General features: G+C 37.6%; 3 protein-coding genes across 6 annotated transcripts in view; all 3 read left to right on the top strand.

Annotated features, from left to right (window-relative positions):
* ap2a1 (adaptor related protein complex 2 subunit alpha 1) overlaps nucleotides 1–9,730 on the top strand; it is a 30,863-nt gene extending 21,133 nt beyond the window's left edge. The window contains exons 14-22 of one of the 3 annotated variants that reach the window (XM_073840339.1): nucleotides 159–221; nucleotides 651–722; nucleotides 3,152–3,234; nucleotides 4,513–4,603; nucleotides 4,722–4,844; nucleotides 4,930–5,046; nucleotides 5,142–5,211; nucleotides 7,109–7,243; nucleotides 7,721–9,730. In XM_073840339.1, coding sequence (XP_073696440.1) covers nucleotides 159–221; nucleotides 651–722; nucleotides 3,152–3,234; nucleotides 4,513–4,603; nucleotides 4,722–4,844; nucleotides 4,930–5,046; nucleotides 5,142–5,211; nucleotides 7,109–7,243; nucleotides 7,721–7,798 — 832 coding nt within the window. In that variant the 3' untranslated portion in view covers nucleotides 7,799–9,730. The remainder of the gene's footprint in view (nucleotides 1–158; nucleotides 222–650; nucleotides 723–3,151; nucleotides 3,235–4,512; nucleotides 4,604–4,721; nucleotides 4,845–4,929; nucleotides 5,047–5,141; nucleotides 5,212–7,108; nucleotides 7,244–7,720) is intronic. The other 2 variants (XM_073840348.1, XM_073840356.1) reach the window with 2 other exon arrangements.
* A 2,960-nt stretch (nucleotides 9,731–12,690) lies between these two features.
* LOC141336760 (uncharacterized) lies at nucleotides 12,691–16,505 on the top strand. Its single transcript, XM_073842523.1, has 5 exons — nucleotides 12,691–13,235; nucleotides 13,412–13,550; nucleotides 13,733–13,892; nucleotides 14,777–14,900; nucleotides 15,021–16,505. The coding sequence occupies exons 2-5, from the start codon at nucleotides 13,458–13,460 to the stop codon at nucleotides 16,081–16,083; spliced, it is 1,440 nt and encodes a 479-aa protein (XP_073698624.1). The 5' UTR covers nucleotides 12,691–13,235; nucleotides 13,412–13,457; the 3' UTR covers nucleotides 16,084–16,505.
* Nucleotides 16,506–18,635: 2,130 nt separating this feature from the next.
* On the top strand, nucleotides 18,636–24,353 carry rras (RAS related). 2 transcript variants are annotated; one of them, XM_073840317.1, is made up of 7 exons: nucleotides 18,636–18,925; nucleotides 19,226–19,319; nucleotides 19,508–19,595; nucleotides 19,900–20,002; nucleotides 22,337–22,445; nucleotides 22,530–22,648; nucleotides 22,729–24,353. In XM_073840317.1, the coding sequence occupies exons 2-7, from the start codon at nucleotides 19,236–19,238 to the stop codon at nucleotides 22,814–22,816; spliced, it is 591 nt and encodes a 196-aa protein (XP_073696418.1). In that variant the 5' UTR covers nucleotides 18,636–18,925; nucleotides 19,226–19,235; the 3' UTR covers nucleotides 22,817–24,353. The 2 variants fall into 2 exon arrangements, with proteins under 2 accessions (XP_073696418.1, XP_073696427.1); XM_073840326.1 differs by having other exon boundaries at nucleotides 18,636–18,956.
* Nucleotides 24,354–25,315: the final 962 nt, after the last annotated feature.

Here is a 25,315-nt window from a genome sequence, read left to right as displayed (position 1 = left end):
GACTGTCTTTCTCTTTTCTTGCTTTTTTTCTCTTTCTCTTTCCCTCCCTTTTCCATCTCCCTCATTTTGGTGTGTGTGTGTGTGCGCGTGCACATGTTTGTGTGTATGCGTGAACGTGTGCGCGTCTCACGTCCTTGCTTTTCATTGGACGATGGCAGAGATCTGGAGCCCCCCACTGAAAGCTCTGACTCCCTATTGGCTGAGGGTCCTGGTGACTCTGAGTAAGGGGCCAGTGGTAGACTACAGTGTCAATATGTTACAACAAAACTTATTGACAGTCAATACTCATATATAAACTCTTAACTTTTTAGTTATTTATTGATGTTGTTGTGTAAATGTGTTCTTTTTCTGTTTGTGTCTGTGGAGTATTTTCTATTTGCGTGCTGTGTAGTGGTAATTTTAATTGCTAACATTGTATTGGCCGCAGATTTAATGCCAGTACTAACATCTGCCTTTGTCTTTTTCTCTCCTCTTTCTCACTATCTACTTTGGCTTCACTCTGCACTTCTCTTTTTACTGGCTCACCACTTTCTAACATCTTTAATCTGTTTTAACCATCTGTGCCTTTTCACACTTAACACTTCTCACACCTCTCTTCATCTCCTGGGGCCGCTCTCCTCTCTCTGCATCCTTCGCTTTTGGTCTCTCAGCTCTGCTCCCCCTACTGTGGTCTCTGAAGATCCTGCTCCTCCTCTGCCTGAGTCAAACGAACTGCTCAACAAGTAAGAGCTCACTCGCCCACTTCACTCCCTCCATTCAGTCAGCCGAACATCTCAAACAACCATCACCTACACCCTCTTTCATATTATTTATTTTCGTGTGGGAAGACAGAATGCAAAATGTGATTAAAAATAACTACAGACGTTATTGTTTTTTTTTTTCTTTTACATTTTAAATATTACTGTTTAAGGATAAAAATGTCCTGATAATTTACTCACCCCCGTGTCATCCAAGATGTCATCATTCATGTCTTTCTTTCTTCAGTCAAAAAGAAATTAAGGTTTTTGAGGAGAACAGTCCAGGATTTTTCTCCATATACTGGACTTCAATGGGGATCAAAGGGTTGACAGTCCAAATTGCTATTTCAAAGCGACTGTACGCAATCCCAGCCGAGGAATAAGGGTCTTATCTAGTGAAATGATCAGTCGTTTTCTAAAAAAAATAAAAATAAAAAATATTTCTATCCAATTTTTTTTTTTTTTTTTTCACCAGCCCAACCTTATGCATTACGTAGTCATGTTGGAGAGGTCACGCAAGATCTAGGCGGAAGTCCCGACCCAGTGTTTACAAAGTGAACGTGCAAAGAAAGTCAAATGTACCTTTACAAAAAAAGCTAAAACAGTTGGAGGTGAAAACGAGGTGGAGTTTTTCACCCTACCCTACCTTTTTGAACCAAAGTACACAGACTAAGAACTAACTGCACGTGACATTTCCAACATGATTGTTTAATACATGTCACAGAGCTAGTGCAAGATGAGCATTTTTGGTTAAAAAGTATATAAATATTTGGGGGGTTTTAGAAAATGGCAGATCATTTCGCTAGATAAGACACTTATTCCTCAGCTGGGATCATGTAGAGCCCTTTGAAGCTGCATTGAAACTGCAATTGTGACCTTCAATCCCTTGATCCCCATTAAAGTCTCCTATATTATGGAGAAAAAACCTGAAATGTTTTCCTCAACCTTAATTTTGTTTCGATTGAAGAACGGAAGAAATAAACATCTTGGATGACATGGGGGTGAGTAAAATAATAAGAAAATTTTTATTCTGGAAGTGAACTTATCCTTTTATCTTATGCATGTAGTGTGGGAACTGCTGATGAATATTTTTTATATATATATATATATATATATATATATATATATATATATATAAGTATCAAGTATACATTATAGTTTAAAATTCTGGGGGGATCAGTGAGATACATTTTTTTTAAGAAATACTTTTATTATATGAATCAAAGATGTAAAGATATTTATAGTGTAAAGATTTCTGTTTCAAGTGCTGTTCTTTCAGGTACCTTCTTTTAATTAAACAATGTTTTCAACAGCGATAATCAAATGTTTCTTGAGCATCAAATTGGCAAATATGAATGATTTCTGAAAAATCATGTGACACTGAAAACTGGAGTAATGGTTGCTGAAAATGCTATCAGAGTTTTAAACTACATTTTAAAACATTAATATAACTGTTTTGTATTATACATTTTAATATTTTGCTATATTTTGATCAAATAAATGCAGCCTTGGTGAGCATATGAGACACTTTTCAGAAACATAAAAAAAAGTCTTACAGACCCCAGTCTTTTGAGCAGCTATATGCAAAGAAAATTAATCAATTATTTAATGTTGGAATTAATAATGTCTGTTTTGCAGACAGCTCGGATTTTTAATCTCTGTTATGACCATTAATTGTGGTGACCAAATTATACATTTAAAAGCAAAAATTATGTAATCAAGGGCAGCAATAAGTCAGCACTCACTCAAAATATCTAGCCCATGAAATGAATAGCCTGTGTCTGATTGTACATTGTGGATACTGTGAGATGTCCCCTATAAGCTTCATGGCTATATTTGCACTAATCACTAGTTCACAGCTCCAATACTTATTTTTAATATTTTATGAGATGAGACCATGACACTACATGGTAAACAACGGTCGGGAGCATTGAGTTTTTTTTTTTTTTTTTGTGCTTAGGCTTCAGATTACAGTCTCTTGTCTCTGTTGTCACCCTTTCAACACCCACCCTCCTCTCAGTGTCTTATGCTGCGTTCACATGCTCCTCGGATGCTCTTGTTTTGTTAAGGCGAAGTCATTCTTTAAGTGTAGATTTGCATGGCTTTCCTTGCCTTTCAGAATGATAAAGTGCAAACATTTTTACTTAACCGCTTACCTTAGCATGGACAGAAACTAATTGTATTGTTTACTAACACTGTTGGTAATTATCTTTAATGGGAGTTTGTGACCATTAGTAAAACAGGTAAAGTAAAAAAATTAGATGTGTGTTTTCCAGATGAGTTTTCCCAGTAGGCGGCTCATGGTTTTGATTGTTCTGACAACACGTGAACACACCAATACAAAGCCCAGTACCATTGCTAGCTGTCCCTGCATGTTTGTCTGCCTCACACACTCCCTTATCTCTTGCCCTCAGGTTTGTTTGCAAAAACAATGGAGTTCTGTTTGAGAATCAGCTGCTACAGATCGGCATAAAGTCTGAATATCGCCAGAACCTGGGTGAGTCACAGCATCTGCAAAATTGTAATTGCATCATCTGGAGCTTCGTGTCAGCAGACTTCTGAACTATGTCTTCAAATTTATTGTATTTTAACCTGCGTTTACGAGACTGTACTTTCAATGTACACATTCAGCAGTTCTTGCTCATTTTTATCATGTTGTTTTAGCATTATAAAAACCTGAAAGGGATGTTAACAGTGTTAATATTTGACTTGATCTTCAAAATTCATGATGGTTAAAGACAAGACGTCTCATTTTAGTGTAAACAAAAAATTAAAGGGATAGTTCACCCAAAAATTACAATTCTGTCATTAATTACTCACCCTTATGTTGTTCCAAACCCATAAGACCTTTGCTCATCTTCAGAACAAAAATTAAGATATTTTTAATGAAATCCCTAAGCTTTCTGACCCTGCATAGACAGCAACACAACTGACACATTCAAGGCCCAGAAAGGTAGCAAGAACATCGATAAAATAGTCTGTGACATCAGTGGTTTAACCATGATATTGTGAAGCTAGGACAATAATTTTTGTGCACAAAGAAAACAACTTCAACAATTTCTTCTCTTTCATGTGAGTTCTGAACACATGTCAAAGACTAACATGGAAGAGAAGTTTTCTTTGGGCACAAAAAGTATTGTCATAGCTTCATAATATTATGGTTGACCACTGATCTCACATGGACTATTTTTATCAGTGTCCTTACTACCTTTCTGGCTCTTGAATTTGTCAGTTGCATTGCTGTCTATGCAGGGTCAGAAAGCTCTTGGATTTCATCAAAAATATCTTAACATGTGTTCTGAAGATGAACAAAGGTCTTACAGGATTTGAACGACATGAAGGAGAGAAATTAATGACAGAATTTTCATTATTTTAGGTGACCTAACCCTTTAAATGGACAGAAGTTACTTTATAAATAGATAACATTAAATGCAAGTAAAGTGTCTGATTTAAATGGGAAATAACTGTGCAAAATAAAATGTCAAAATGTGGGTGAAGTGTTCCATAATCATTCATTGGAACCAATGTATTTATGTAGAAATGAAACAACATAATTATTCTGAACTAATTAAAGTATATAAGAAAAAGTTATTGATTAAAATGATTAAAAACTTGCTGACAAATGGATAAAACCTAGTGGTTTGAAGGTTTGTCTTCTGTAAACTAATGTATGATGGTCATTATTTTCTGCTCAATACTATCTAAAGCTTTATTAAATGTTTGATGCTTAAACACTTTTTCATCTTTGACCTTTGTATGTTGTTTCTCCTGACAGGGCGGATGTATCTGTTCTATGGCAATAAGACGTCGGTGCAGTTTATAACCTTCACGACCACAGTCACCTGCCCAGGAGAGCTACAGTCTCATATCCTTCACATCCACACATGAAATCTCATGATCATTCTCGCTTACACACAGTGATTTGTGTCATGTAGATATTCAGAGTACACTGGTTTGCTGTTTAACTCCTTAACTGATCCCACAGCTCAATGTTCAGGCTAAACCAGTGGAGCCTCTCATAGAAGGAGGTGCTCAGGTGCAGCAGGTCATTAACATTGAGTGTCTGACTGACTTCTTGGAGGCACCACTCCTCAACATCAAGTTCAGGTAACAGATGCATGCATTTAAATGGTTCATGACCACGAGTCTGGAGATTTTGTGCTCTCAGATTTACTAAGCTGTTCTGTCACAGGTATGGCGGAGCTCTCCAGAATCTCACCCTCAAGCTGCCCGTGACCATAAACAAGTTCTTCCAGCCCACAGAGATGGCATCACACGACTTCTTTCAGCGCTGGAAACAGCTCAGCCAGTAAGTGTTTGTGTGTACACAGAAGACAAATTACTGTATACATGCATCACAAATGGTTCTCTGAATGGGAAACATGTTAAATTCCCTTCTCACAGGCCTCAGCAGGAAGCACAGAAGATCTTCAAGGCCAACCATGCCATGGACACCGAAGTGCTCAAAGCAAAGGTGGGTTTACAAAACTTTTTTATTGACTTTGTAATGCCATACCAGCCTGCTGAGTACATCACTGTATAAGCTGTACACTAGCTACTGTTTATTTAATAGCAAGTAAAACAGTAGGCATTTTCAAACAGTTCTATGTAAAACTCGCCCTCACGTCGTTTCAAAGACCTTCATTTATTTTCAGAACACACATTAAGATATTTTTGATGAATATCAAGAGCTTTCTGAACCTGCGTAGACATCAACGCAACTGACATGTTCAAGGCCCAGAAAGCAGTAAGAACATAGTTAAAATAGTCTGTGTGACATCAGTGGTTCAACCGTAGATTTGGGTAGGCACGAGAAGGAGTTTTTGTGTTTTGTGCAACTTTATTCAACAATTCTTCTCGTCCACGTCACCCATAAGCACCATTACTGAGAGTACTACGCTGCATGTATGTGCATTCCTCTGCTTGTAAACGAGGTTTAGGGCATGCATAAAGGAATCGTTGAAAAAAGTAGTTTTTGTTTTCTTTGCACAGAGAAGCATTCTCGTAGCTTCATAAAATTACGGTTGAGCCACTGATGTCACATGGACTATTTTAACGATTTCCTTACTACATTTCTGTGCCTTGACTGTGGTAGGAGCCTTGCGGTCTATGCAGGGTCAGAAAGCTACCGGATTTCGTCAAAAAAAAAAAATCTTAATTTGTGTTCTGAAGATGAACGAAGGTCTTACGGGTTTTGAGTAATTAATGACAGAATTTTCATTTTTTCATCTTATGTTCAATTCAGTATCAAAAATAAATATTTTCCATTTTTAATCTAAGTTTGTATGAAAATGTGTTAAATTCAGATCAATAGAATGATGAGTCAAGAATAGGTAATGCCTTCATTCTTCATAAGAGTCCATTGCAATGAGGTATAATAGTTCCCAGTACATTGTCCACTGTATGCTACACTATTTCGAATATGTTGTAGATTATCTGGTTATTTGGTGTTCTCTGGTGTTTTTTTTTTTTTTTTTCTCTTTTTGGCCAATGAATCACGGTCAAAATATGAGTGTAGGGGTGCAGAGAAAGAGAGTTTGTAACTATAAATGAACAAATCCGTACAGAAAGAACATGTTTATGAGCACTTCCTGCAGACTGGCATGTCTTATTTTTACAGAATCCAAAAAAACTCCCACACTGGCAAATAAACGGGTGCGGGTAGATTTCTCTCTTTTGTCTGTCATCTCTGACATGATTTTCTGTGACAGTGACTATGTCTTGCATTGTTCTCTTTCTTTTTTATACCAGTTGGAATGTATAACCAGATTCTTTCTAATATTATCATACATTTGCGGTCAAAAGTTTATATAATCCTTGCAGAATCTGCAAAATGTTAATTATTTTACCAAAATAAGAGGGATCATGCAAACTGCATGTTGTTGTTTTTTTATTTAGTACTGATCTGAATAAGATATTTCACATAAAAGACATTTACATATAGCCCAGAAGAGAAGACAATACTTTAATTTATAAAAATGGCCCTATTCAAAAGTTTACATGCACTTAATTCTTAATATTGTGTTGTTACCTGAATGATCCACAGCTGTTGTTGTTGTTGTTTAGTGAGGGTAAATTTAACTTATTTTGTCTTCTGGGAAACATGCAAGTATCTTCTGTAGCTTCTGAAGGGCAGTACTAAATGGAAAAAAATGTATTTAAGCAAAATAAGAAAAATGTACACATCTTCATTCTGTTCAAAAGTTTACACCCCTGGTTCTTAATGCATTGTTTTTCCTTTTGGAGCATCAGTGAGCATTTGCACATCCACCTAATAGTTGCAAATGAGTGTTTACAGATGAGTCCATTTAATTTGATTCACATCTTTTGTCTGTCATTTCATCTTTTCCCTTCACCCATATGTTTCGTAGTTACTGGGATTGGGCATGGCTCTCTTGGAGAACGTGGATCCGAACCCAGAGAACTTTGTGTGTGCCGGAGTGATCCAAACCAAGGCCCAGCAAGTGGGTTCTCTGCTAAGACTCGAGCCCAACGCACAAGCTCAGGTATGAACAGACATTCGTTGTATGCAAATATGTCTCCAAAAAAAGGCAAACACCAAAGAAATGCCACAAGCATCAAAAGTCCCTCCCTGCTGCTATGGAGCACAGACTTCTCTCCAAGTCAGTTTTATTGCATCTTACTGTTGTCTGTGTGTCTCTGTGCCTGCTGATGCAACTCAAGTCTGGGGAGCAGGTAACGCACTCATCCTGCCACCCCTTTCAACCCACACCACCTCCCAATCCTCCTCCCTTTCACCCGCTTTTGTGATTCACTCCATGTCTGGTAGTAAAACCCAGTTGATTTGGCGTGACAGCAGCGTCTTTCTCTTTGTATCTGTGGAGTTTCCTTTGTCCATTGTGCAAGTTTACATTAGTCTCTGTATCGGCAGTAAGGATCAGACACAGCCTCTGCACAATTTATGTCTTTTCTCAGTTGTTTGTGTTTCCGTTTACCCTTTTTATTCTCTCTCTTGCTCTCAGATGTACCGGTTAACCCTGCGCAGCAGTAAGGACACAGTCTCCAAGCGTCTTTGCGAGCTGCTGGCAGAACAGTTCTAGAAAGCGAGCCGAGACTAGCGCCATCTAGAACCGACACCCAGACCAGACCAGCGTTCCACCTGAGAGACCCCAGAATAAAAGAATCTACAAAAACGCATTCATGCATAAGGGAAAAAGTAGCTGTCAGCCTCTGGCAGCCATATTACTGTCCTTCTGATAATGATTATTATTATTACTGTTATTATCATCAGCGCTGCCCTTTCTTGTTTTTATCGGTGTTTACCTGTGTGTGAGCAATGGAGCGAAAGGAAGCGTGCATGTGTTTTTTCGTACATGTGTGAAAGAGTCATGGTGATAGTTCCGTTCTCCGTCCTGCCTGTTCAACGATCAACTCCTGTGCTTGTGTTGACAGCGTGTGTGTGTGTGTGTGTGTGTGTGTGTGTGTGTGTGTGTGTGTGGGTGGGTGGGTGGGTGGGTGTGTGTGTTGTGGGTGTGTGTTGTGGGTTTAGGGGGAGGGAGAAAAGCAAAGCAAAAAGATGCAAGTGGAGCAAGTCTTCCCTCTCTCCTGTTTTATCCGCAAAGTTTCAACCGCAAAAACTGCACATTAGCTGTTTCTTTGGAACATTCCCTATATTAGCAGGACAAGAAAACACAATCTCAATACACTAACGCAATGGCACTAAACTAAAAGAGGCCAGAATCACTAACCCCCCATCGCTTTCTCTCTCTCGATTTTCCTCCTCCACTGAAATCGGTCACATCCAGAGCCATTGGTGTACATAGAAAATTAAAAAAGAATAAAAGATTCCACATGCATTTCCAGTGTATCGCACCGTACGTACGTTCCTATCCGACGTAGAAATGGCCAGTGCACTTTAAGAGGCTTTGAGAGGAAAGGCTTTTATAGTCCCACCCCCTTTTCCCGTTCTTGTCCTATGTATTCAGTACTCGTCCTGACCCCCCATATCTGACAATGTTTATTGAAAAAAAAAAATCTCTATATATAAATATATATAAACCATGTAAATGATTACCCTTCATGGTTGCATTTGTATGTCTCTTTCTTGTTTTTGATAGTGGTATATTGTCAGTGTGTGTTTGTATGCTTTCTTAAATGGTCTAATGTTTTTGCTCTTGTTTTGGACATTCCATTCTGTACTACGAGTGAATGGGCATAACGTTTCAGGTTAGTCGTACAGTGTTAAACGAACTGGGGAGGAACTAGAATCAGAAGTGGAGGGAAGGTCAGGTCCGCCAGAGTGAGAGTTTGTGCACGTGAAGAGTGCAACTGCTGTGGACCTTCATGTAAATGTCTTTTTTTTTTTTTTTGTAATATCGTTTAAAAAAAACACATCTGGAGGACGTGTCACTCTTCCAGCACAGTTATTGACTGAAATGAATAGTAGATAGTGGTTACCTCATTACTAAATCCTTACACACACACACACTATTAACATGGAGTGGTGAGTGGCCACAGCTGGAGACCCATTATTTTCTTTCGCAGCGATAAAACCTGGGAAAGCACTTAGTTTGTGAAAAGTCGTCACATGCGCGCAGTCGTACACACATTCTTAGGCTTAGAGGACAGGGGGCTTAAAGGGGGAGCACTGGACCAAAGCAGCTGCCAACTGTCAATCACGTACAGGGATCATAACGATTTTGGTCAGCATCGTTTGGTGAGCGAGTGTGTGCTGGTTTTCTGTGTGATCCATGTAAAAAAAATATAATATGGAATTTATGCCACATTGTCATATTAGTGGAGCTGGGGCCCACGCTTCCCTCGATGCAGTGCTGGGGACATGGTCATTGTAGTTGATTATAGAGTCACAGTCATGGCGTGCGTGTGTGTTTCTGTGTGTGCGTGTGTCTATGCAGTATCCGCTAGCTAATGCAGCCCCGGTGTATCGCTGTTCAACCTGTCAGATACCTGTGTTAGATTAAATTTACTCTGTACTGAATAATGTGAAAGTAAAATTATGCCATATACTCGAACCAGGTGTTTCCTTTTTGTGTGTCAGGTGGGTTGACAGCTGAATCTCACACATGCGCAAAGCACAAAATAGGTCATCTTTCTAGGATGTAAAGTGGGCCATAACAAGGGGTTAAAAATGTTTACCAAATTTGACACCATTTCATTCTTACTGAAAAGACACTGCCTTGCGAAAGTTTTTTTTTTTTTTTTTCATGTTTTATGTTGCTGCTTTGTTAAACTGCTTTAAATAACTTTTCCCCCTACACTCCATACACAATGACAAAGGAAAAAAGTCACTTGTGACAACTTTGCAAATTTATTAAAAATAAAACACTGAAATAAGTACATTGCATTAATATTCATACCCTTAATGTGGTACTTTACAACCTCAAGTCTTTTTTTGCTCATAAGCTTTTGGCAGCTATCTGCCCTTTTCACCTCTCAGCTTGGATGGGCGCTGGCAGACATTTTCAGGTTTATCCAGAAATGTTTGATTGGGTTCAGGCCCAGGCTCTGGCTGGGCCACTCTTGCTGTGTGCCTGTTCGGAAGGTGAACCTTCTGCCCAGTCTGAGGTTCTGAATGCTCTGGACTGGGTTTTCATTAAGGCTATCTCTATATTTTGTGGTGTTGAGCTTTCCTTCTACTCAGTCCCTCAGTCCCTGCTGCAAAAAAAACAAAAACAGCCCAACAGCATGAGGCTCCTACCACCACACTTTACTGTTGGGATGGTGCTCTGCAGGTATTGAGCAGTGCCTGGTTTCCTTCAAACATTATGCTGCTTGTGAGATCTTCTTTCTCACAATCTGAAAGTCCTTTAGGTGCCTTGTTGCAAATTCCATGTGTGTTTTTCATGTGTCTTCACTGAGGAGAGGATTGAGTTTGGCCATACCACCATAAAGACTGGATCGGTGGAGTGTTGCAGTGATGTTTGTCCTTCTGTAAGTTTATATATGATCATGGAGCTCAAAGAGTGACCATCAGCTTCTTGGTCACCAGTTTAATCAAAGCCTTTCTCCATCAATTGCTCAGTTTGGCCTGGAGGCCAGCTCTAGGAAGAGTCGTGGTTCCAAACATCTTCCATTATGGATATATGCTTCGTTGAACCTTCAATGCAGCAGAATTTTTTTCTGAATTCTTCCCCAGATCTGTGCTTTGACATGATCCTGTCTCTACAGGCTGTTCTTTTGACCTCAGGGCTTGGTTTTTGCTTTGATATGCATTTTCAGTTGTTAGACCTTTTATTGATAGGTGTATGCATTTAAAATTCACATTTACCACAGGTTAACTTCACTCAAAGTGTATCAGCATCTACAAGCAATATGAATGCCCCTGAGCTAAATTTCAAGTCTCCCAGAAAAGGGTATGAATACTTAAGAAGTGGAATTTTTATTTCTAGTAAATCTGCAAACTTGTTAAAACCCTGTTTTTTGCTTTGTCATTATTGGCATAGTGTGTAGATTGACGTGGGGGAAAAATAATTCAAAGCAGTTTAACAAGGCAGCTACATAAAATGTGAAAAAAAAAAAAAAATGAAGGGGTATGAATACTTTCGCAAGGCACTGTAATCACAGTTGTTATATGGAAACAGCCACAATATACATCTTTATACATCTTATTGTAAAGTGTTACCATTTCATTATTGGAAATGAATACTTTTACATAGACAGATGTAGTTTATTATTTTTTTCTTTTAAGGTTTACACATCTAACAGTACTCTAATGGTGGGTTAAAGAAATGTGGCATCTACTTTGTTTTTTTTATAGGTCTTATATTTGTTTGACAGTATAAATTATATTTTTGGATCCCCCCTAAATATGATCATTTACACTGTGAAAAATACAAAGTAACATCAAATTCATGATTAGGTGGGCCAGTATGTTTAGTGTATATTATTCATCTGTCCAGGAAACTATTATGCAGGATTTTCAATACAATATCTTTAAAATTTCTTCCCATTCCATCATTTTAAATAGTAATTTCTTTCTTTAATTTGTTTAAAAGAAAATGCAAGATACCATTTGTGACCACAAAACCAGTCTCAAGCAGCACAGGTATATTTGTAGCAGTAGTTAACAATACATTGTATGGGTCAAAATCATCTATTTTTCTTTTATGCCAAAAGTCATTAGGATATCAAGTAAACATTTTGTTCCAAGAAGGTTTTTTGCAAATTTACTAGCGTAAATATATCAAAACTTATTTTTTAATTAGTAATATGCATTGCTAAGAACTTCCTTATGAACTTCCTTATGGTTTTGTGGTCCAGGGTCACATTTTGTAACCCAGCATTAATACAATTTATTAAATTAACATCCCTTACGACAATTAACCATAGTTTTATGTGTTTATGTGTTTTAACTATAGTAACTTTTTTCTTTTTGGTAGTAAAACCATGTTATACAGTGATAAAATTACCCTGATGAAAAAAACAATAGAACCATCACAGAAAAGGTTGTAGCTTCCACTACAAATACAATTATAAACCATCAACTTTTAATGATTAAAACCATTAAAAATGGTTTCCTGTAGTGTGTTCTGGGACATTTTCCACTAGGATTTAGTGCTTTTAACAAGCCAATAGGAGGCGACAACTTACCAGTAGAGACCAAAAGGCACCATTACAGTATCCATTATAATCAGTAAAACCATAAAAAAAAAATCTATGATGGTTTCTGTTGTTGTTGTTTCTTTTCAGCAGGGTAATTTTAAGTATTGCAGCTGAATTTGTTTTGCAGCCGCTGTAGCGCAAGAAATAAAAATCATTTTGTGACGATCTAATAAAAACACATTACATCATTGAAACAGAAATATAACGTAATGTCTGAGGTACAGTGCATAGTGCAAGGTTGTTTAATGCGGTATAAAAATGATATCAATAAGTAAACGTGGACCAGTGAACTAAGCGTTCTGCATAATATATTTTGTTTACAAGAGGAGCACTGCTCGCATGGGACTCTGCACACGAGTTTGCTTCCAAAAACATTTAGAAGGATAGAAAAGTCGCGTCTGACGGATTACACGCACTCGATTTGCAACTGAAAGCGGCGTGTTTCTGTCTGAAAAGCTACAGGGAGCAAAACACGATTCATCACAATAAAAAATGCCGAGGTCTTCAGGGCAAATTGATGATGGCGAACAAACAGAGCGTGCCCGCGCGCGCGCGTCAAAGAGCAACCCTGCGCGCTGATTGGTTGGAAATGACATCACATAGAACTGTACTATTCTTAGCTGCTGGAAACGGGATGACCTCATCTTTTTCCTCCCTCACGCAGGTATAGACATACAACAACAAATAATGTTAGAGGCGCAGACAGAACGGAGAGGAGCACGGGAGCACAACTAACGTTACCGAGAGGAGAGATCAAGGACTGTTTATATTCAAACAGATAACATACTTCAGGCGTTATATGCTTCCTCGCTTGCTTGTTTGTGCTGTTTACAACGTTCATCCACCAGCTTCGTTGGACTTTTCAGCGTTTTTTGATTTCCTGCGCACTCTGCTAATCCATAACTGACTGAACTGGTAAGCACCAGCTTTTAGTTTGTTTTAAATACGCCTAACTTGCATATTAGCATTGTTAAATGCAATTCATGAAAACTTTAAATAATTTGAGTGGCCTGGTTTTAGTATTCTCTATGTGTGTGTTTGTTGCCTCATTGACTCGAGCAGTAATTTTAAGTGTACTTTTGTCTCCGTAGGATTTCGGAATATATAAATTAATAAAGGAACTATTTCTTTAAAGAAATGGTCTACTACAGGGACAGTCAGTCCGAGCGGCCGCCGTTGTCGCGTATTCTGCCGCATCTCTACCTTGGTGCAGAGACTGACGTAACGCAGGTATATTTACAAATCCTCTAATGATTTATCAAAGAGTACATATTCCAACCTCAACTTTATTAATATTATATTTGCCACATAGTTTATTTGCATATGCGGTTATGCAGTTGTTTATTCTAGTCAGTGTTTTGCAGAACATTCAAGTTACTTTCTCACCTCTCACTCGCTTTTCGTACCCACAGGATGGTTTGTCCGACCGAGGCATTTCATACGTACTAAGTGTGAGCCGATGCTGCCCACAGCCTTCATTTCTACCCCAGTCCCAGTACCTTCGTATTCCAATCGACGACTCCCTGCGGGATGACCTGCTTCCTTGGATCCCTCAGGCGTTGCATTTCATTGGTGAGGGACCCGGAATCCCACTGCTTACATCAGCCTGCATTTGCATTCCAACTGCATTACATCATTAATGCTAGCATCGATGCATAGAACTATGACTATGAAAATAGATTTATTTTGTATGTGTAAAAAACATAATATAAGGCTAATTAAAAAAAAAAAAATCATTATTTGCATGCATCTGGTAGAAAACCATGTGTTTACACTATACGTTTTAAAAATCGTGTTTAGCATGCATTAAGAAAATTTAAAAATCAGGGTGAATTTAACTTATTTTGTCTTCTGGGAAACGTATCTTCTGTAGCTTCTGACAGGCAGTACTGAATGAAAAAAAAAGATATTTAGGCAAAATAGGAAACATTTCATTCTGTTCAAAAGTTTTCATGCTCTTAATGCATTGTGTTTCCTTCTGGAGCATCAGTGAGTGTTTTAACCTTCTGTAATAGTTATATATGAGTTGTCCTCAGTGTGAAAATATGGATCTCAAAATCATACAATCATTGTTGGAAAGGGTTCAAATACACAAAAATGCTGAAAAAAAGAATTTGTGGGACATGAAGGATTTTTCTGAAGAACAGCAGGCAGTTTAACTGTTCAGGACAAACAAGGGACTCATAAACAACTATCACTAAACAAAAAAATCATTCATGTAACAACACAGTATTAAGAATCAAGTGTATGTAAACTTTTGAATAGGGTCATTTTTATAAATTATTAAAAACGATTATTTTCTCTTGTGGACTATATGTAAACATATTTTATGTGAAATATCTTATTGAGGTCAGTACTAAATAAAAAATAACATGCAGTTTTTTCATGAATTTTGCAAATTCTGCAAGGTGTATGTAAACTTTTGACTTCAACTGTATGTACAATAACTGTTTCAGATGGGGCAATGTCACATGGCTGCTCAGTCCTGGTCCACTGTGCTGCAGGAATCTCACGGTCTCCAGCGCTTGCTGTGGCCTACGTCATGTATAGCCTGAAAATGGATCTGGATCATGCATACAGGTAATGTGCATGTGTTGTTTTCTATGAGTTATAAAATAGTTTATTTCTTTTTTGTATCATTGTTTCATTAATGCAGATGATTCAAATAAGTTAATTATCACCATCCGATCATTCCCTTAGATTTGTGAAAGAACGCAGACCTACAATTTCACCAAACTTTAACTTCTTGGGGCAGCTGCAGCTCTTCCAGGGAACGCTTTCTTTGACGAATAATAACACGAACTTCCATGCTCAGCAGTCAGTCAAACCTTTGGATAACTGCCCACAGCCCACCAATGAAATAAAAAACAACAGCAGTTCCACAGGGGCACTGTTAACTAACCTGAACCTCCAGAACAACATGGACATTATTAATGGATGTACTGAGGATTCCAAAGCAAACGTGCACCGTGAGAACAAGAACAACCAAATGGAAAATATTCAGAGCCGACCCCAATGCTATGAAGCGATGAAGCCAGAGTTTACCTTATCTCTTTCAGACAAGCTCGGGGCGCTCGCTCTCCGCACAAGTCCCGCAGAGGTACAAGGACCAGTCGACGTCACATCTCAGACACAGCAGGAAGCACCAAAGTCCAGCTTATCTAAGCCTACTTACCTTCAGATTCCGTCTCTAGCAGAGAAACGCAAAAGCCTTACTCTTTCCCTAACACCAGTGAGTGCAGTTCCTCAGATTCACCAGAAGGGGTCATCAGTGAACAGCTGTGATCTGAAACAGAGCAGTTCCATAGTTGACCAGACGGGGGCGTTAGATGATTTGGGCAGAGTTGATATGGAGCCCGAAAGCAGAGCAGAACCAAAAGAGGCAAATGGGTTTATCAACGAGGAGGCTTCAGCTAGACTCAGCTGCTCAAAATCACAAAGACGAAAGAGTAAACTAAACAGCAGTAACCCGAGAGCAAATATGGAGCAGCAAAAAACAAACCAACTGAAGCATTCAAGCACAAGATCACACAGGCAGACCCAGGGACCATGTGGTATTGTAACCTCTCCGCCGGAGATTTTCGAGAAGGAGGTTACTGGTGGTGTGGAAGCAGTGGAGGGTATGGTCGGAGACCAGAGCCCGTTGTCTCCGGTCAGTCTTACGGTTAACAAAATACTGGACTGGGGCGAACGCATGCTGCTTGGGGTCCTACTCGGCCCGCGTATTAAAGTGGGACAGGCTGCCTTGCCGTACAGATGTTAAAGAGAGATGAGATGTTGGTTGTATGGACTGCACTATTTCAAGATACAGGTGTAAACAAGGACTGTACACTCACTGTATCTCCTTAATGATCTGAAGGAACTTAAATGAAGATAACGTCGCTCTGAGTGAAAAAGCATATGTGTATGAGTGTGTGAATTCACTTATTTATTTAATGAAATTGCATGTTCCTCCAAGACTATTTGAGAGACTTACGTCATCTGATGGACTGGTGATATTAAATAAATGACTGAACGTCTGCAAGAAAACACATGCGATTTGTTCTATTATAACGCACAGCCTGCCTGTGACTTTATTTATTGAAATACACGGATAATTGTTATTTATAAAGGGGTATTTTGCAGGTGAAATTTTAACACTATAGCTTGTATTGAAAACAGTGTTCATTAAAGACAATTATTTTATTCTGTCTCATTGTCTCTTTCATTTGACCAATATTTGATCAACTCTCTGGTGAATTGTACAATATAATGTTATTAAAAACAAAAATGTCACTGAATTTTAAAGGAATAGCTCACACAACAATGAAAATTTGCTGAAAGCGTAATGACTTTTAGGCCATTCTAGATATAGATGAGTTAGTTTCTTCAGTGGAAAAGATTTGTGACGGTGGACCACAAAAGCAATCATAAGGGTCAATTTGTAATAAATAATAATAAATAATGTTAGGATAGGACAATATTTGGCCGAGATACAACTATTTGAAAATCTAAAATCTGAGGGTGCAAAAAAAAATCACCTTTAAAGTTGTCCAAATGAAGTTCTTAGCCATGCATATTACTAATAAAAAATTAAGGTTGGATATATATACAGGACATTTACAAAATATCTTCATGGAACACGGCATAAAAGAAAAATCGATAATTTTGACCCGTACAATGTATTGTTTGCTATTGCTATAAATATACCCATGCTACTGGTTTTGTGGTCTAGGGTCACATTTGAAGATATTTAGCATTCCTTCACTTGCTTAACAATGAGCCTGCAAGCAATCCACACAACTCCATTGAATCAATGAACATCTTGTGAAAACCTGTGTGTTCATAATCGACAAAAGACATTTTCCATTAGAGAAAGCAAAGAAAGCTCTTATTTTAGCCAGAGCAACAGTTGTAAGTTAAAAACTTCAATTTGTTTATTGCAAACATGCAGCATTTCGCTTCATAAGACATTCAGTGAGGGACTGGAGTCCTAATTCTCTCATTCTGACGGCACCCATTCACTGCAGATGATCTATTGGTGAGCAAATTATGTAAGGCTAAGTTTCTCCAAATCTGTTCTGAAACCAACTCATCTACATCTCGGATGGCCTGAGGGTGAACACATTTTCATCTTATTTTCATTTTTGGGTGAGCTATTCCTTTAAGAAAACACTTAGTAATGAACATCCGTATGATGATACATTGAATTGTGGGAATTTATTGCAACTGAAATGTACTCCCCTTGGTTTAGTCACAATGAAGAGGAGTAACATTTCCCAAAAAAAAAAAAAAAAAAAAACAATTGTAAAGGCAGACCTAGTGGGTGTCTCTAAAAACATTTTTACTACACGTGCAGTTAGTCACATCCTAGGAAGTATTTTTTTTAATACAAGCCAAATGTGATCCACACTGATTATCCAAAGGTTAAGATTTTATTCTTATTACTGCCAAAGGATAACAGAAGAATATCCAGGAAGAACAAATGCAAATGTGACTCTGGACCACAACATTTTTTAAAATCTGAATAAAAAAGCTTTCCATTGATGCATGGCTTGTTCGGATAGGACCATTTGGCCAAGAAGATACAACTATTTGAAAATCTGAGGGTGCATAAAAATCAAAATATTGAGATAATTGCCTTTAAAGTCCAAATGAAGCTCCTAGCAATGAATATTGCTAAAAAAATATATATGTTTTGATATATTTACAGTAGGAAATTTACAAAATATCTTCATGGGACATGATCTTTATTTATATTTTGACCCATACAATGTATCGCTGGCTATTGCTACAAATATACCCATGCTACTTATGAGTGTTTTTGTGGTCCAGGGTCACAAATGTACATAGTATAGTACTAAAAAGAAAAAAACCCATTTATAAAATAAATAAACGAGATACAAAACATTAGATTATCTCAACAAACGTCGCATTTCATATGCCGCGTTTTTAATATATTTTATTAAATATTTTGTTATTATTCCTGATTTGCCTTTTACTAATAATAATAAATCACGAGCTGAATTAAAAACGAACATTGAATGTTGACTAACGCATCTATGTAAACATCTACAGAAACGCAGACAAATCAGGCCCTTGGCCAAATATGGGAAAGACTACGCTCGAATTACACATTTATCATATAGCCTTCCTTCTATTGCGGAAATGCAAGCGTAGTAACAGTAGAATCGCTCATCGAATCATGCGCGTCAGCCAATCAGAACTCGCCGAGGCTCACCGATTACGAAATGATTCGTTCGATGAGAAAAGAAACGAGAAAGCCACGCCCATTTCAGGCGTACGTATGAGATACACTCAGAGACGAAAAAAGTTGCCCCTGGTCATGAAAAAAAAGCTATCGGAAGCAAGAGAGAGTCCAGAAATCACCAAGAAAAATCCAGAGGGCGGACATTCCTTTAAGCCTGGAATTCGCTTTTTATCTCCCTAAGCAAGATGGTTGTATCGCCTGTACAAAGGGAGAATTTGTAGGCTAAATCTTGCGGATATAGTTTATCAAAGTTGTCAGAGTATTCGCGGGTTGGCAGTGGACTAAGTTGTCTGACTTTCGAGTCGCTAACTTGCCACAAGAAGGCTAATTTACTCAAGGCGGCTGCGGAAGAAAGGTAATCGGCGATCATTGACCAGACCAGCACGGTATTTGGTTTTATTTCCTCTTTAGAGTTATCGATCTGCAAATGCGGTTGTTTTGTACAGATTGAACCCTTGAAATGGGATTATGGTACATACTTGACTAAAATCTGTAACATTGTAGCTTACTGTAGAGGTTTATCAACGATGCCAGGCCTTGTACGGTCTTAAATCTTTATGCTCGATGGAGCAACGCTACTCCTTTTAAAACCATTTTAGTCGAAGAGAAGAAAACATTAATAGTGTTTTTATAAGCAAATGTTTCATTTTTGCAGGACTAGGACCATGACAACTGAAGAAAGATATAAGTTGGTGGTCGTGGGCGGAGGAGGTGTGGGGAAAAGCGCCCTCACGATTCAGTTCATTCAGGTAAGTGTACTTTTGAGGACTTTGTATGAAATAAAGATGTATTTGTGGCGTAACTATTGTGGTAAGTATTGCCGTGGGTGTGTTGTAAGAGTTGTGTGAAGTTCAGAGTGCAGTGGGCTTTCCTCTACATGTTCCTTCATGTTAAAGCCCTTGAACAACCAAAATGTTTTCTTTGTTTTCTTTCACAGTCATACTTTGTGTCTGACTATGACCCAACCATTGAAGACTCATACACTAAAATCTGCACCGTGGACGGAAAGGAGACACGATTAGACAGTATGTTGGAATCAGTATGCTCTTTATAGGAAGGAATGAGTGTTAAAAAATCTCCACAGGTTCCCTCACAAGGGAGATTTTGGTCAGAGTTGCATTAGTATGATTCATTGCTGACTACGGGTTCCTGCCCAGGTTTTGTTTTGACTTGCTGTCAGTACAACATCATGCCAGCTGTGCTTAAAGCAAACTTTTTTATGTCAATCAGTTATGAATTGCATTTGGGCACCACAAAATGTTTAGGTGAGCTCATCTCTTATATTCCCTCTGTTCATTTGTGTTTTTGTGTCGCTCGCCTGTTCATTAGTCCTCGACACAGCAGGACAAGAAGAGTTCGGAGCAATGAGAGAGCAGTACATGCGCTCCGGAGAGGGTTTCTTACTAGTGTTTGCTCTTAATGACAGTGGCAGGTAGGTGTTTTCCAGAGTGTTTGTGTGTGTGTGTGTGTGTGTGTGTGTGTGTGTGTGTGTGTGTGAGGAAGGGGAATAGATAGTTCCTAGCCTTTCTGTGTGATGAGAACAGAGAGTGTGGCTGTGTGTGTTTTTAAAAAAAGAAAACCACAGAAAGTGTTTATGATGAGAATAGGAGTGCTATGAGTTCTCATGATATCAGGTGAACCTCAACATCTGAACTGAGCCCATGTTTTCTTACAAATGTGAATTAGACTGTGTTTTCCAGATTTTGACTGTGCAAATACACTACCAGTCAAAAGAATTTATTTGGTCCAAAGTACAGAAAAAAGTGTAACATTTTAAAATATTTTTACTATTTAAAATAACTGTTTTCTATTTGAATATATTTTAAAAATTTAATTTATTCCTGTGGTTTCAAAGCTGAATTTTTAGCATCATTACTCCAGTCACATGATCTTTCAGAAATCATTCAAATATTTAGATTTGCTGCTTAAAAACATTTATTGTGTTGAAAAAAGCTGAGTAGAATTTTTTTCTGGTTTCTTTGAATGGAAAGTTCAGAAGAACAGCATTAATCTGAAATAGAAATCTTTTGTAGCATTAAAAAGTATAAAAAATAGGGCTGGGACACGATTAATCGCGATTAATCGCATCCAAAATAAAAGTTTATGTTAACATACTAAATGTGTGTTTACTGTGTGTATATATAATGTATGTATAAATACACACACAAACATGTATATTAAAGAAAACTGAAAATAAAAATTAAATTAAAATAAATAAAATATTTATAATTCTATATATAATCTAAATTAAATACAAATATAACTATCCACACATATAAGTATTTTTTAAAGGCTTTACATGTATGTGTGTGTATTTATATATACATAATAAATATACACAGTAAACACACATTTAGTATGTTAACATAAACTTTTATTTTGGATGCGATTAATCGCGATTAATCGTGTCCCAGCCCTAATAAAAAATAATACTGACTCCAAGCTTTTAAATGTTATAGTGTATAATGTTACAAAAGCTTTTTATATCAGATAAATGCTGATCTTTGGATCATTCTATTCATCAAAGAATTTTAAATATTGATGATAATAATAATAATATTTAATGTTTCTTGAAAAGGAAATCAGCATATTAGAATGATTTCTGAAGGATCGTGTGACTCTGAGGACTGGAGTAAAGATGCTAAAAATGTAGCTTTGATCACAGGAATAAATTACATCTTAAAATATATTCAATAAGAAAACCGGTATTTTAAATAGTAAAAATAATTAACAATTTTACTGTTTTGCTGTACTTTGGATCAAATAAATTCAGGTTTGGTGAGCAGAAAAGATGTCTTTAAAAAACATTAAAATCCAAAAAAATAAATAAAAATATTTATTTAAAAATTCGTAGCACTAGTGTTATTGCTGTTTAGTGTCATTTTATGTTTAATGAAAAAGTTTTGGAATATCCACCTTTTTCTTTAACGTGAGAGTAAGCCTATGTGCGAGACTTCTCCGGTTCATTATCCGCTATATGGAAATAATGAGAAGAATAACAATGTGCAGTAAACGATAAAACTGTTTGCACTACTGTTCATAATTAAGATAATACATAAAAATAATATGGTAAGACACATCAGTTTGCAATCTCGAGCAGCAAAATGAGCTGTTTTGTACAGCTAAAAATAGCTGGATGTGGGTAAGACCAAAAGCCTGACCCATAAAATGTACAAATGACCACACCCACTCTTACAGGAAGAAAAAGGTGAATACTATGTTATCAAACTTGAAACTAGTACTAATTTGTACTAGTACTTTTTTTCTAGTAGTTTTTCCTAATTGTCTATTTATTTTTATTTCAGTTCAGGAAAAGATTTCATGTCATTTCTGTTATGTTTTTGTTAAAAGTAATAAAACTCTAAATAGATTTTTTTATGTACTCTTTGTGGATTATAATTTAAATTTACAGGCTACTATCAAAGATGAGTCCAATTGTAAAGACATTCTGGCCCGGTTTCACAGACAGGGTTTAGGTTAAGCCAGGATTAGGCCATTGTTCAATTAGGATATTTATGTAGTTTTTAGAAATATTCCTTAGGTAAAAACATTACTGTTGCGCATCTTGAGACAAAACAAAAAATCTGACATATTTTAAGATCAGTCAGTTCAAGTTTCTTTCAGCTGAAACAGCTCAGACTTACATTTTAGTCTAGGACTAGGCTTAAGCCTTGTCTGTGAAACCGGGGGTCTATGTATTATTGTATTATTTTTGTGCTCATAGAGCAAAAAACTTATCCTAATAAACACTTCCTCTCTGTTTCAGTTATGATGAAATTCAGAAATTTCACACTCAGATATTGCGGGTGAAGGATCGAGATGACTTTCCTATGGTCCTTGTTGGCAACAAATCAGATCTTGACCAGCAGAGAGTGGTACGTTTCCGTGTTACACAAAAGAGTGAATTTGTAATGAAAACCCCTAAATAGGCTGCCAACTCATATGTGTTTTCCAACTAGATCTCAAGAGATGAGGCCATGTCGTTTGCCCGAGAAAACAGGATCCACTATATGGAATCGTCAGCTAAGAACCGCCACAATGTGGACGAAGCCTTCATGGAGGTTGTGCGAGCAATAAGGTATTTGGAATAGAGTGGCTCTCATACGAGATTGACAATGTAGTGCATTGTGATAAACTCACATTACCATCTTTCTTCAGGAAGTTTCAGGAGACGGAGAGTCCACCGCTCCCCGCTAATCACGCGGGGAAGCAGAAGAGTGGTGGCTGTCCCTGCACCCTGCTCTGACTGCCCCTCTGCACTGTTGCCTAGGAGACTGAAGCCCTCACTCTCACGCCTGGTGCCTTATACGTCTACACAGTGTGTGTGTTTGTGCATGTGTGTGTGTGTGTGAATGGCACTGTATGCATCAGTGTTTTAGTGGCTTTTACAGTATGTATGTATGAATTGGTTTCCAAGAAGAAACTAGGCTATATCAAATGAGAGCGAACCGTGAATCTATTAGAATGGGGAGTTTTTGTTTTTCATCCACATGCCTTGTAAAATCATGCTCTCGATTTTAGATTTAAGCACAGTATTTGTTTATTTCAACCGTAGTATGAGATCGCAGACTGATTGTGTGCCACGAAAGAGATTCACCGCTGAGATGGTAAACAATACCGGCAACGTATATTTAAACAACCACATGAGCAATCATAGGCCGTGCTGACAAAGCTCTTGATGGGTTCTTATGTCATCCGTATGTCACATATTGGGTTTCTGACTCAAAAAGATAAGTCAGAAAGTATTTGATTGGAGCCCAGAGCTCTGTTCAGCCTGTCTTCTCTCGCGGGATTCATTTAGTCAGTGAGACTGCACTGAAATGGCTGCTCTAGTCTATACCTTGCTTCCCATCAGTGGCAAGAATATATTCAGCCAGCTTGTTTTCGTTAATCGCTTCCTGATAAAGCAATGTGGGATGACTAAGACATTATGTGGTTTTAATAATTGAGTATTTTTAGGTAGCGTCCAAACAATGGGTCCAGTATCCGCAATGCTAGTATTCATACAAACCAAAGGCTATACTGTACGTGTTTGCACACCAAGCTTTGTCATCGTGACTAGTTATCTAATGTAGTTTAACACTAAAATGGACAAATCGTGTGGTGTTATTGTGGGATTATTTTGATCTCTTTCTTTTGTTTTAGTTTCAATCTGAAGGTACTTTTATTTGTGCGTATATGCAAAACAAGGCCATCTGTCTCCAGGTTCACATGCTATTGTATATGACACGCTCGTGATTTTTGCACCTTCATTTGTAGACAGTGATGAAAAAGCGAATTGCCAAATGAATTTACTAACAAAGCATGGTATTAATCAGTGTTGTAAGGGAATGAGTCACTCTGTAAATAGGCAGAAAAGCCTAGTTCAGGGTGAGGTAAAAAAACAAGACTAGGTGCTTTTCCTTTTCACACTATAGCAGTTTTTACGGTATACTCGTCTCTCGTGGGAGTCGCTACACCGCCTTTAATCAAGGGACATGGATTTTTTTTTTTTCAAACTGTGACAAATTCTGTTGTAGATCAGGTTTGTCAGCTGCAAACAAGAACAAAGCACTATTTAATTTGCAAGGTTAACAGAATTACACAATATGGTAACAGGATGATTCTCATTCATATCATTTCAATATGTCTTAAGTCTGATTATTTCAGTTTTTTTTTAATTTAAGCTATGTTTTTGTTGGCTCTGGAGAAATATCAGACACCATTATCTTCCAATTTTGTATCTAAATCTAACAATATTCTTTTGTACACAATTAAAATGTCTTTGGACCATTTCATTTACACATTTATTGGTGAGTGAGTTATTTAAAAATTATTTGTAACAGTTTTTAACAGTTTTGGATTTGACTTTAGATACCCCTGCTGAAAAAACAAAACAAAACAATAGACACCATCACAAAACTTGTAATGGTTTTAGTAGTTATAATGGGACTTGTATTGGTTTTATGGCAACCTGTCAGGTCTCTACTGGTAATTGGTCACCTTCTATAGAGTGTTTTCACGATGCGTCATCAATCGGCCATATTGCTGGCACTGAACATAACAATGCCACTGAACCCTGGTGAAAAAAACAGCTAAAACCAGCCTAGGCTGGTTGGCTGGTTTTAGCTGGTCAACCAGCCTTGTTTTAGCTGGTCAGCAGGCTGGTTTTAGAGGGGTTTTGGCCACTTTTCCAGCCTGGCCAGGCTGGTCAGGCGGGTCTTAGCTAGTCAGGCTGGGAAACCAGCTATTTCCAGCTTAAACCAGCTACGACCAGCCAACCAGCCTAGGCTGGTTTTAGCTGTTTTTTTTTTCAGCAGGGAACCGAACAAAACTTGCATGTTCTGCTGATTATTATTGCTTAAAAAATGGTCAGTTATTGTCATGTTTTGGGTTGTACTCACTGATCTATAATAGAGAACTGGATTGCTCATGACGTCATAAAAGTGAAGCCACCGCGCCGCCATATTAGTATTCCCTAGTATTCGCATACATTCCATTGAGCAAATAGGAAATTATAATATTTTATTGAGAAAACATCGCATAACAAGTCAACGTTTTTATATCTGAAGTCTCACTGTACATTTTCACAATGCAAACATCCTAAGCATGTAAACGGTTATTTGTTTACTGTTGGGAATTCCCTCTGCTTATTAAAAATGTACGTTCATAGCCTACATTACAGTCACATACATCAGATAAACATCGGACGATCTTAGTACAGTACAGTTATTCACGGTTTATGTCGTTTTGTTGTTTATATTCG

Source organism: Garra rufa, chromosome 1 (genome assembly GCF_049309525.1).
Source record: "Garra rufa chromosome 1, GarRuf1.0, whole genome shotgun sequence".
In the NCBI taxonomy this organism is placed as follows: domain Eukaryota; kingdom Metazoa; phylum Chordata; class Actinopteri; order Cypriniformes; family Cyprinidae; genus Garra; species Garra rufa.
Note: the sequence above shows the minus strand (reverse complement) of the source record. Positions and strands in the feature narration are given on the sequence as shown.

Coding starts and splice junctions, on each gene's coding strand:
- LOC141336760 (XM_073842523.1), top strand. CDS start 13,458: ATGGTCTACTACAGGGACAGTCAGTCCGAGCGGCCGCCGTTGTCGCGT. Junction 13,551..13,732: donor CAGAGACTGACGTAACGCAG/GTATATTTACAA, acceptor TCGTACCCACAG/GATGGTTTGTCCGACCGAGG. Junction 14,901..15,020: donor GATCTGGATCATGCATACAG/GTAATGTGCATG, acceptor TCATTCCCTTAG/ATTTGTGAAAGAACGCAGAC.
- rras (XM_073840317.1), top strand. CDS start 19,236: ATGACAACTGAAGAAAGATATAAGTTGGTGGTCGTGGGCGGAGGAGGT. Junction 19,320..19,507: donor TCACGATTCAGTTCATTCAG/GTAAGTGTACTT, acceptor TTTCTTTCACAG/TCATACTTTGTGTCTGACTA. Junction 19,596..19,899: donor AAAGGAGACACGATTAGACA/GTATGTTGGAAT, acceptor CCTGTTCATTAG/TCCTCGACACAGCAGGACAA.